Source organism: Melopsittacus undulatus, chromosome 8 (assembly GCF_012275295.1).
Source record: "Melopsittacus undulatus isolate bMelUnd1 chromosome 8, bMelUnd1.mat.Z, whole genome shotgun sequence".
In the NCBI taxonomy this organism is placed as follows: Eukaryota; Metazoa; Chordata; class Aves; order Psittaciformes; family Psittaculidae; genus Melopsittacus; species Melopsittacus undulatus.
The window spans coordinates 4,032,173-4,044,722 of record NC_047534.1 but is presented as its reverse complement, the minus strand read 5'-3'; the positions used below and the strand labels follow the sequence as shown (position 1 = coordinate 4,044,722).

General features: G+C 44.0%; 1 protein-coding gene across 2 annotated transcripts in view; it reads left to right on the top strand.

Annotated features, from left to right (window-relative positions):
* Positions 1-1,117: 1,117 nt before the first annotated feature.
* The window catches only part of FOXK1 (forkhead box K1), a 48,115-nt gene continuing 36,682 nt past the window's right edge, over positions 1,118-12,550 (top strand). For both annotated transcript variants that reach the window (XM_034065414.1, XM_034065413.1), the window contains exon 1: positions 1,118-1,503. In XM_034065414.1, coding sequence (XP_033921305.1) covers positions 1,118-1,503 — 386 coding nt within the window. The remainder of the gene's footprint in view (positions 1,504-12,550) is intronic.

Below are 12,550 nucleotides of genomic sequence, written 5' to 3'. Positions count from 1 at the left end.
CTCCTCTAAGCTGTTGAGCAGCCTTGCTCCGAGCTGCTGCATTCCCCACACGAGCTGAAGCAATAAGCAATTACGGCTGCTCCCTCTCCTAAGATTGTTAAATTCATGGCATTTTCTGGTTACTTAACAATTCAGGATCCTGCAATGTATTATGGGCTCGCTTACACAGAAACGGTTCTAAACGTAATCTAACAGCACCAAGTAGACATATACGTGCTGCTGTTGCAAAAGAACATGATCTTTATCACTCATAGAAGTAATACATATAATATAGAAAAATATAAAAAGTAATTTGAAGTAAGATATAATGTAATACAAGCTAAACAACCTACACACATTCCCTTATAATGAAGAACTACAAGTATAAAGCTAAACTATGTGAGCATAAAGCTTATATGAGTATAAAGCTGCATATAGCTATAGGAGTATAAAATCACTGTATGAGTATATACACATATATAGGTATATATATATATATATATATATATACACATATGAACCCTATAAAAGTGTTTTAAGGTGTTTTAAACTTACACCCTGTTGTATCTGGGATGAATCTCCAGAGGTCCCTTCCAACCCTAATGATCCTGTGAATCTCCCCCATCAGCAACCCTTTGCCAACAGTCCGGGGCTATTAAAACCGTGTTGTGATTAAATTCCCACCTGACAGCGCGCAGGGGGTTTGGTGTCGTGACACGAACCCTACGCTGGACTGCGCACACAACAGCTCAGCACCACAGGACAGGCGATGCGCTGCGTGGATGAAGCCCTAAGGAGGGTCGGGTTTGGGGTGCGGACACCCCTCCAGCGCAGGGGGATGGTTCTGAGCCCATTTTCCTGCCGGGATCAGGGTTGAGAGCCGCCCCCAGCACCTGCCCGAGGAGCGGGCGCAGCGCAGCCTGGGCCTGCAGGAGGCGCCGCGGCTCCGCCGCTGCCAGCCCCTGCCCCACGCCACAACCCTCGGCAGGGCGGCCGGGCCTGGCTCTGCTGCCGGGGGACGGAGGGGAAGGAGGAGGCGGTGGCACCGGGCTCGGCTCTTCCCCCGCTCCGCCCCGCTCCCCGCCCCGCCGGCTCCGCCCCGGAGGCCGGCACGCTGGCTCGCTCCCTGCCTGGGAACATGGCCGAAGTCGGGGAGGACAGCAGCGGGGCGCGGGCTCTGCTGGCGCTGCGCTCGGCGCCCTGCAGCCCCGCCGCGGCGCCCCCTCCCGGGCCGCCGCCCCCGGCCGGGCCGCCCTCCGCCGCCTGCGCCGGCCCGGTGCTGGCGCGGCTGCAGGGCCGCGAGTTCGAGTTCCTCATGCGGCAGCCGGCCGTCACCATAGGCCGCAACTCCTCGCAGGGCTCGGTGGACGTCAACATGGGGCACTCCAGCTTCATCTCCCGGCGGCACCTGCAGCTCAGCTTCCAGGAGCCGCACTTCTACCTGCGCTGCCTCGGCAAGAACGGCGTCTTCGTGGACGGTGCCTTCCAGCGCCGCGGCGGCCCGGCCCTGCAGCTCCCGCCGCAGTGAGTGCCGCCGACGCGGGCCGGGGCAGGGGCGGTGGCACCGCGAGGGAGGCGGAGGGGGCCTGCGGGGAGAGCCCGAGGCCTTAGGGCAGGAACCGAGGGCCTGAGGGGGCGGAGAGGGACCCGTCCGGCCCCGGGAGGGGATGTGGGGCTGGGTGGAGAAGGGGTCCCTCCGGGGAAGGGGATAGTGAGGGGTCCTGCAGCCAGAGAGGGTGTCTGCCCCTCGGAGGGAACGTGGGTCTGCCAGGAGGAGGGCCTGAGGTGATGGTGAGGGTCCACTGCTGATGAAGGGGATAGTGAGGGGTCCCCCCTGACCACAGAGGGCCTGAGGAAAGGTGAGGTCTTGAGGCCCTCCCCAGAGCACAGAGAGCTTGAGGGGATGGTGAAGCTCTCCTTGCTTGAAGCTGGTCATGGAGGGTGAGGGACCCTCTGCACAGTGATCCTCACCTGATGGAGGGCCTGCGATGGACGTGAGTGGTGTCCTCCTTGGCATGTGGATCCACCTCAGCATCAATGGTGATGTCCTCACCTTCCCCGTCTTGCTTGTCATCCATGATTGAAAAGGGGGTGATGTTTATCAGGGCTGGGGCTGCTCCCTCTGAGGGAACAGCATCTGGGGGAAAAGCATCTGGAGCCCCTTGCTGCACAGCACTTGTTCAGCAGGCAGTACCTCATGGACATCATCCTCCATGCCTGCCTGCCAACAGACTCATGGTCAACTGGTGGCCTTTGAGGGGGTTTCCAGAAGATAAATGAGAGAAGAAGACTTGTCAGTGGCCTAAAAGCTTGCTACTCCCACTGCTTGTCTTCCCTGGCAAAGATCTAGTGGAAAAAGCTGGAAGAACAGTTTGCCAGAGTGCTTATGTTAGGGTTGATAAGTTGAGTGTTGTCCCTGGTGGCTCCCTGGGGCAACAGGAACCAAGAGGGAGTTGGGCCTGTCCAGAGGTGATGTTGCTCACCAGGATACCTGGAGAGCAGGCACTCAAGGTGTCCTTGCTCCATTGAGGAAGGGGAGTGGGCTGCAGAAGGGTTTCTATGCTAGGAACAAGGTGATTGTGCTGTGGTTTAGATAAACCCTTGCAGGAAGAGGAGTGGGGTTGACGTTGATCTATTTCTTCCTCTGAAAACATTGTTTATGGTTGCTGAGCTCTGTCTAACGACTGCAGTGCTTCACCCCAGGGGTGGCATCGTGGTAGTGGTGGGTGATGTAATTCCTGCATGCATCTCTGCAGGTCATACCAGGCAGGCTGTCTCATGCCATCTCTGAGTGAAAACACACTGTAAAGGCAGGAGATTAAGGTTTTGATGCTTGTATAAAGCATCTGTTTTCATCTGGCAGTTCTTGGCTTTGGTACTGTTTACCTCCGAGCACCAGGGTCCTGGAGTTATCCCTCTCTGGACAGCCTGTTGCTCAGGGGAGGGTTTTTTAATTACTCATTTCCTCTGCAGGCTGCTTCATTTTGTACTTAGTAATTTAGTTATAACTCCCTCGCCGCTCGCTTTGAGGCGTTTTGGTTTATAGCATGTTTCATTTTCTAAAAGAGATGTCCTTTAGTGGCTGTTTAATTAATCTTGCTTTGTAAAACAAGACCACCCAAAGGCCAGGGCATTTCTCTTGTCACTCCCTCTGGCTTTGAGTTTATCTGTGCAAGCTTTCTCCTCCCTGTCATTCTGTTTCTTCAGTTGGTTAATCATAAGCACTGTGCTCAAAAACTCTCTCGAGCAGCAACTTGGTTGCTTACTTCTCTCCCCCTTCCATTTGCTCGTGACTCCTGAAGTGGGAATGGCAGTTTTCCTTCTTCATCCCTTTAAAGGGAGGAGTTTAATGTACAGTTATGAACTCTGCACAATAAGGCATCCTCTTTGCTTGGCCGCTGCTTGAGCTACATAAATAAACTTGATGCTCCTCCCTTTCTGACTTCCAGAGTAGGAAAATGTTTTGCATCAATCTAAAGGAATTTGCCCCTTTGCTTCTTAACAGGTAAACAACTGCTTTCCTTCTACTGGCCAGTCAAGGATTTGTAACCCAGACCAGGAAAAATCCTGTTGAAGCTTGGTTTATGGACGCTTTGCTGTTCTCCTGTCCACTGTTGATCTCTGCTCTTCAAAAGTCAGACAGTTCCCTCCCAGTCACCCCCTCCACATGCATACACACACACACACAAGTCTCTCCCCAGTAAACAAAACAAAGGGCTGGTTGGTGCCTTTTCTTTTCTGTTAGAGGAGCCTGTGTGCTTACTGCTAGCCAACTGATACTGTCAAAAGGAGGACAGAGTGAAGATAGGCTGTAGTACACAGTTTACAGTACAAACCACTGGGTTTTGTGAACTTTGTTATATGGTAATACTACTTCCCTGTTTAACACAGCCACACCACCTCTGTGTACCAGGAGAATATACAGGTTATGTTAAATTGCAGGAAACAGTGGCCATTCCAATGAATGATTTAGATGGGAGATCTTAGTAATCTCTGAATAAACAGTTGTTTGAATAGTTGTCCCGTCCAACCTGTGAAGGATAGAAGAAATGTGCCAAGTCCTATTTCCTTATGACCTATGCAGTTACTTGTGCTGTTATTTACAAGCAAAGGAGATGCTTATTCATCATGAGATCATGAATGGAAGCAGGGAAAAAAACAAAAAGCATCTTTCAGATGTAATTCATATTGATTGTTAAAAAAGTAGACCCTGGACTCAGAGATTCTGTTTCTGAGGTTTCTTCTCTCTTCACTTTTGCTGTTTGAAACGTCTAACTTTAGGAGTAGTTATTCCTAAAATTTATGGGAAACTTGTCTGAAGGAGTAGGGAAAAGTATCTGAGACCTTTCCTGCAGACTACACCTACCTCCGAACACAACAGACCTGTTCAAAGTCAAGGGCCTTTGAAAAGTTCCATATCATTTCCTCCATCAACATCATGTGCATGTATAATCTGCTGTAACCAGAATTTCACTGCTGGGTGGGAGTATCATTTTGCACAGCTGTGTTGTTACGGAAGATTATATTTCACAGATGTGATGACATTACTATGAAGTATAATTAAACAGTAATGACCAACAAGGAGGGCATTTCCTAGAGGTTAATGACAGTTAGGAGTTAAGTGGGTGGAAGAGTAGAGGGCCTGGAATAGAGCTGAAAACCCCATCATCTATTTAATGAGTGGCACACTACAGCAGGCATTACAAATATAAATGAAGGTGAAATTATGGAAGTACTTACATCAAAAATAAGTATTTTCAATCAAATTAAAGATTGCTGGGAACTTTTTTTAGCTGCACTAGTGGAAGCTGGAAATCTGTGGATGAATATCTGGGTATTTCTGTAGAAAAAAAGGAGAAACTCTAGATTATCAGTAGGATATGCACTAGATTTTTAAGTATATTCATTTGTTTTGAAGCCAAAATGTAAGATAGAGCAGGAATACTGCGTAGCTGGAGTACTTTTGCCTGCTGAAGACAGTAATTTTTCCCCCAAATTTATGGTGTGTATAGGATCAGGTTAATATTGAATTATTATCTCTTTGTTATCTTCAAAATTGACTCGATATTTTTAAAGTGACAATAACAAGTTAGAGGCTTCCAGTAACTATAATAAGCATTTATTTTATATCTATACCCCATCCATCCCTCTGAACCAAAAGAACTGAAGCAGTTGGAAGTGAAGCTTGCTAATCTGAATTTTAAGCAGCTGTGGGTCAGGTTTTCCACTGCTCCTAAGTACAAAAGTTCTGTTGACTAAAACCCAAAAATGTTGATTGAGCATAACCTGATAATAGCACTTGAGCTTTCTGAACTGGAAACTCAATAGATTGGAAAATGGTGCTTGTCTGGGAATATTTCATGGGATATTTGCTGATTGCTTCTGTGCCCCTTTTGTATTTTTGCAGTAGCGATATTAATGGAGCTTGAAGTTTGTGTTTTTCAGTGTAAATGGATACTTCCAATATGAGATTTCTAGGTGTAAAAGTAAGTTTTTAACCTGTAGTTCTTTTAGGATTTAGGAAAGGGAAGAAATAAAGAAGGCGCTTTTTAGTTTGAGCATAAAATACAAGAGAAGTAAATAAATGGATGTATGAAATAGATTAAAACATGGAGCTAAAATAAAATAAATATGTATATAAGCCCCATTATAAATTGAAAATTTACAGTGCATGGGAAGTTTTATTAAGAGCATGCTGCTTTATTTATAGTGGGATTTTCCTAGGTACTTAATAAACCTGACAAAAATAAATAGTCCAATAGTCTGAGCACATATCCAGATGCTGATCCCACAGATTCTTGTGTGTGTTAATCTTTCTGCATTGTGAGTACACAAATTCACTTCAGCATTTGAGTAGTAGGGGTGTTTTTGCTGTTAGGATTTCATAACCAAGCAGAAAATGGAGAGCTAGATCCAACACTCTTTTCACTCCCTTCTGTAAGGAGGTGATTGTGCAGTCTGTTAGCCAGTAACTTGAGGGACTAATAAAGAATCTAATCTAGAATTCTAATAAAGAATTCTAATAAAGAATATAATCTAGAAGAGTGAAGATCTACCCAGCATGTCGCAGTGTTTTGATCAGCTTGCTAACCACTCCGCCTCCATTGTTGTGGTTAGGGTGATGCCATCATGGTGTGTATGAGTGTGGTATCCTTACATCTCAGAGGGAACTGCAAGCCGTACATACACATACTAAGGAAATGCTGTGACCACATAACCACGACTACAGAACTAGTTGTTTCTGAAATGCTGCATATGTATGTTGACTCTGATAATTTTACTTCTTAAATATTGCATAATCTGCATTTGCAACCATTTCTTTTTTTGTTCTTTGAAGTGCATCATTTGCTTTGCTGCAACTTGTGGATGGTGGTTTTACTCTCACTTAGGAACTCTTTTAGAGATTTGCTGTCTCATGGCTTCATCTTAGATTTTTCTTATGTCCTCATTTGATTTCAGACTGTCTTTGAGAACAGGTTTTTTTGTTGCACAGCAAGATAGTGATAAAGAATTACTAGATTTTAATTATGGACTTTATGTCAAGTCATAAGTTTTGGCTAAGCTCAATTTGTCACCGGTTATATTAAATGTTTAAGGCAAGTTTCATGTGAAAATACAGCTCAATTTGTTGATGCAAAAATAGCTGTGCTGTAGGTCAGGTTGTGAATATAACCTAACCCTATGCAAAACTCACTGTGTGCTCTCTTATGTCTTCTTTTAAATCAAGCTCAGCTCGGTTTAGCTGATGTGTTGATTATGAAAAGATTAATTTAACCAGAACATGCCACACTTGTCTTGTACATTCTTTTGCAGGGTCTCAGCTGTAAAGGCTTAACTGTAGATTGAAGTTGCGCTGGTATAACTTTCTTGTGTGAACATTGTCAATCATGACATGTATGCTTAGCTGACTGGGGGATTCTTCCAGTTGGTACTGATGTGTGTTTATATAAATTTAGGGGATGAGTAAACGCGCGAGTCTTTGCTTTTATGAAAACAGGAATAAAAATGATGAGATCTATAGTAATTCATTTCTCAGTTATTCTGATGCCAGCTGTGTGAGCATCCTCACTGCGCAGTGTCTGGTTTGACTTCTGGCAACAAATCAAAATAATGCTTTTTTGCCTTTTTTTCTTTTTTCTATTTCCCTTCCAGAAAATGGGACACACAGCCTTGCACCGAATAACTGACAACCAGATTAATGGGATTGTTTTCTTTGTAAGCAAGCTCCTAGTAACTGGGCTGCTATGGTCCTTTGGCGTCAGAGCTCTTCTGTGGGATGCTAAATTCTCTTGCTCGGTGTTGCAGTTTCCTGGAGGAGTAGATGTGGCAACAGGATGTTGGTAAAGAACAGGAAACTACTTGAATTTGCTGCTTATGCCATGCAAATGAAGTCCTGCTACTGGCCCATGTGTAGTAATTAGTGTCTGCTATCAACAGAAGTGTTTGTAGCAACTGCAGAGAGTGGAGATTGGCGAGTATGTTCAGCTGAGTGCTTGGGGAGCTGCAGTCTGATACTGTGGGTAGCAGAGATGACACAAACTGGTTAGGTGCTTGTTAAACCACTGCTTGAGAGTTGACAGCTCCAGCTGAATTCCAGTCTTATTCAGGCTGGATCTCCACTGGCAGTTGGGTCCATATCAGTTCCTCTGACATGCTAATTTGCTTTGAGGTCCTTCTTGCTCTAATGTCTGAGCAGGCAGCGTGTGAGTGTTCTGCCATGGGGCAACATAACCCAAAATACTTACCAGACCAGACTTCACCTTATTGTTGGTTAGACGTGGATGAGCCAGGTTTCCCTTCCCAAACCAAGTGGAAATGTGGTTTAAAAAAAGAAAAGTCATGTGCTTTTGAGCTGGCAACATTAATGAAAAGGGAGAGGAATTATCTCATTTGCTTTTAGTACAGATTCTTTCCTCTCCTTTTCCTTAAAAGCAGCCCAAAGCACAGAAACCCCTCTCACATGTAGCCATACCTACCACCAGCTTTGTTTTATTGTGTCTTTGCCTTAGTCCCCATGTATCTAGGAGTTTCCTGAGGTTGCAGGTTCATGGATAGGAATCCACTTCAGGATTCCTACCTTAAAGAAAGGAAAGTGTGAAAGCAAAATATGCTGTAGATTTTAGTCTATAGTGTATTAGTCTATAGTGTGTAGACTTAGCCTACAGTGTCTATTCTATAGCGTAGTTAAGGTCTTTGTTGTATTACAATTGCATATGTCTAGGACAGGCAGCAAGTGCCTGAAGAGCCCATTGGACTGTCTCCTGAATGTCAGCTATGAAAAAGTATCTTTTAAGGCACTTCCAGACTTGGTTAATTGACTAACTGCGAGTACAAATTATTGTGTGGTCTTAATGCCTTCACTTCAGTCAATAATTATTAATCACTGAATACTGTTTTCAAGTATTCAGAAGTCTCCCTGTATCAGCTGACTGCAGACTCCTTATAAAAGCAGATTAATGAGATGCTTATAGAGCAGGTAAATCACTTAGGTGAATGCAAGCGACAGTTTTTATGCAATAATATATTCTTTGTTTTCATAGTCCAGACACAATTTTACTAATATCTCTTCATTCTTGTCCACAAATGGTTTTTGTTAGTAATTCACCTCTTCAGTTTGTTCAGAACAGCTCGATAAAATGCATGCGTGCATTCTGCCTGCATGGCACTTAGTTTTTATGAAATACATATTTTATTGGACAGTAAAACATTTAAGAACCTTAATGGCCTAATTAATACTCTGCATCCACTTCTGTCTCGTGTGTTTTGCTCTTCAGTATCGTACAGCTCCTTTTTTCATGTCCTTGTGCATTTTTAATCATAAAAAACTCAAGCAGTCTTGAGAGAGCAGTCTATTAGAAGCCTGTTCTTGGAATATTCAGTAACTCTTAAGATGTGATTGATAGTCCCTTCCCTCCCTGCCCAGTCTATTTTTAGTCATTTAAAAGCGAGTTTAATTCCTTGGGTTGTCTTTTGTTGTGTATGTGTGACTGACTGTGGTGGTTTTCCTCCCTCCTTTAAATGACCCAGATATGTAATTTTCATGTTGCTCGAGGACATCTTGACAGTTTGGGAGAAATAAGGAAGAAATTAATTGGGGGCTCTGCCTTAGCTGAGGGAGCAAAGATGGAGAGCCATTGGTTCTGCTGTATATATTCACACAAGATATACTGTGTGATTAGGATAGGGGGGTAAGTGAAAGATGACTTTAAGCACATTGTTACCACTTACCGTCCTGTTTCAAGAACCTCTTAGCATATGAGATTATATTAATGTACAAGTAGAAGCCACTCTTTGAATTGTGGATCTTTTAGAACAGAATGGGGAGACAAAAACACCTTGCAGAGGTGATCTAAGCACTGTCAAAAAGGATGTTCCTCCCTTCTCTCTGAAACATAACATTATAGCTGTACCCCGTTTTTCTGCTTTGTGCCACTTCAGAGAGCCTTGGGAAGTCTTCCCACAGTTTTAATCTTCCATCTCCCCTAAGGCCACATACAGAAGCCACCAACATTTTGACTAAGCAGAACTGGACTCCCTGCAGAGCCAGTTTGTGCACTTGCTAAAGGAATTGCTCTTGAGCAATTTAAGGCCTTTCCTCTCTCGAGGGCATAAGAACTATGGACTCTTAAATGCTCAAAATCCTGATTGTGTGGGAGGAGAAAAGGACGAGACACAGAAAGCAAATTTTGTTTCCACCTGGTGGGTAGACCAAAAACGTGTTTGCTTTTCATACTGGGGTTGAGGCGTAGCCCAAACTCACAAGGGTGTAGGAAATGTGCCAACAGCTATTTATTTATTGATCTTCTTTTTAATGGCTTGATGGCTTGTGTAACTTGGTGTACCTTGGGCTGGCTGCCTGCCCACCATGCGTAAAGGGGTGTTGACTGTCAACAAGCCTGGCAATTGGGTGGCTTTGCCTCCTTCTGTCATGTCCATTCAGCTGTATAATTACTATCTATTTCCTTCTACCATGGCTCCCTCAGACACTGTCTAATGAGACAAGCCATAATGAAACTGTTTTAGCACTGGGAAGACCTGCAGACAAAGTCAAAGGCTGGCACATGTTTTGCTGCTAATGTCTTTCTTTATGGACTATTAAGGCAAGCACTGAAGTTTTCTTCAGGCATAGGAATTCTTAGGAGAAAATTCCTAATGCATAGTGGTTCAATGAAAGTGTTGGCTGGTGTTTTGGCTTTTTGTAATTTTCTGTAAACAAGGCATATGCAAACTGGTTCTTGGAATGGGTGCAATCAAGGAGTTCAGACTTGCACATGTTCTGTTTACAGCTGAGCATCCCAGATCAGCACTTCACTGCAAGCAGCCACCGAATGAACCTGGGAACCAAAAGTATTTTAATGAACAGCGATTTCAAATCTGAGGTCTCTCGGTGGCAAGCCGGTGCATCCCCTTCTCCAAGTGGTTCACAGCTTCTCAATCTCATCCTGCTTTGTGCTTCACCAGATAGTACTGCAAATATGAGAATTCTTATTAAAAAGAACCATAGCAGGGAAGGGCTAGAATCCTCTTCTAGCTGGTATTGCAAACTATGAAGCTTGTATGAAGCTTCCAGGTAAGATACCTCTGTTAAAGAGAAATGTTTCCCTAATTCTGTATTTTATACTGAAGCAAAGGAAGAGGAGCATGACAATACGGCAGTAATACGACAACGTAACTCTCTAGAATTTCCTGATTGAAAGATAATGAAATCACTGTGGCAGCAACTTACATATTTGCTGTTGTTTTGCAAGAGTCATTGTCGCTTTAGTTGGTTAAACTCCTTTCAAGGAAGAAACCCCTTAGCACAGTCCCATGTGCTGGCAGGATTTAAAATGCCTTAATAATCTTGGGATTGTTTTACACTGTTTGCAGTCTTAGCCTTGTCCTGCTAAGTGGTCTTTCACAAGCCAGTCACGTAGATATTTTCCTCCTTCTGAATCACAGTAAAATTATGTTCTTTTTGTCTCCTTTCAGAAGAAGGAAGGTTGTGCCTGAGATTCTCTTCTAACCTTTATTTTCAATGTCAGTGTTTTGGATGCTGCAGGTGGATGTCACTTTGTAGACATTTGTGTGAGAGATTCTCCGTGTTGCCCCAAACGTTTATTTGGCTCTGAGTCTGGAAGATGTCAGCTTTTAAAACATGTAAATTACCCTCAGAGCTGCTTTTAAAACAGTAATCCTGGCTTCCTCTATTGGGTATTGAATGGATTGTGAAATGTCTTCAGAGGGAGTGGAACGGACCTGAGCGAACAGTTTGCAAAGTCTAACTCCATATGGATCGTTTTTATAAGGTACATAAATAGCACATTAGCTCTTTCAAATCACTTTCTAAATGAACTGAACCAGCCTCAAAGGAGAATACATCATAGTCATGCTCTGCATGTTAGAGCCCTCTTAGAGAGTCTGACTGAATTCAAAGGTTAGTAACATCCCACACACAAGCTTTTTCTGGCATATGTATGTGGGAATTAGGATCTTTTCCTGAGCTTTACTGAGGTTATTTTGTTTTGCAGAGCCTTTGCTAATGTGTTTATAGGTAGCTCCTGAGCTTTGGAAGGGTAAGTCTTCTATGTGGCTTGTGAGACCATTCAAGGAATTGGGCTGGCTCCTTGAAAGCATACCCTACAAAGATGAATGGCCCATTAGAAGAAAGTTGATGGCATTGCAAATGAGATTTACATGAGAATCAAACTGCTCTAGTGTATCCAACAAAGATGCTGATACAAGTGCCTCTCTCTATGATGGTTATTAGGGGGTTTATGAACTGATCTTTTCAAACAGTTAGTTTCTCCTCTTTCTACAGAATTTAATAATTTCCCAAGGACCTGGATACTTGTAGTAATAAGGGAAGAGCATTCCCAAGAAGATGGAAGGTAGGATGAAAGCAGGGATAGAATCAAAGTTTCATGTTGCCTGTGGGAGCCGTGGCCAGATTTCTGTGTTGAAAGAGGCAGGATCTGTGGTGAGCTGGAAATTCCATGGCTGTTGAGCAAAGTCTTAAAATGCCTGGTGTTGAGTTAGGTATGGAAATGAATAACTAGCACTACTTGGAAAGGCCAAGTGTGGCACTGCACTTAGTTCCGTGCTGTCACTATGTATTTAATTCTTGGTGTACTGCATAATTCCTTATTGAAAACAGAACTCTTTGTAGAAGCTGTTATAGGGAAGTTCCCCAGAGCGTGGGTGCAGGTGGGGCTTTTTCTTTGGCATCGAGGTAGGTGTTAATTGTAGTTTATGATTGAGAGAGAAATATACTTAGATGAGTGTTTCTGCCAAGATGAGCAAAGAAGGAAAATAGTTAATATTGACCTTTTTAATTTCAACAGAGATCAGTGGGAGCAGCAGAGACTTGGAAAGCCTCTCAGAAAAGCTCTTGGATTTCGCAGAAGTAGGGAAGGAGTGAGAGGGTGGTAGCCGTGCTCTGCTGAGTCACTTCTTGTGGTCTCTGCTGTGGCAGAGTAGAAGCCATGCTTAGGCTCTTATCTGAAGGTTTGTCTGGAGGGGGGGGAGACTCAGTGCGTCATGAATGGGGGCTAGGCAGCCTTTTCTGGTGCTGAAGTGCCAGATGTGTGTG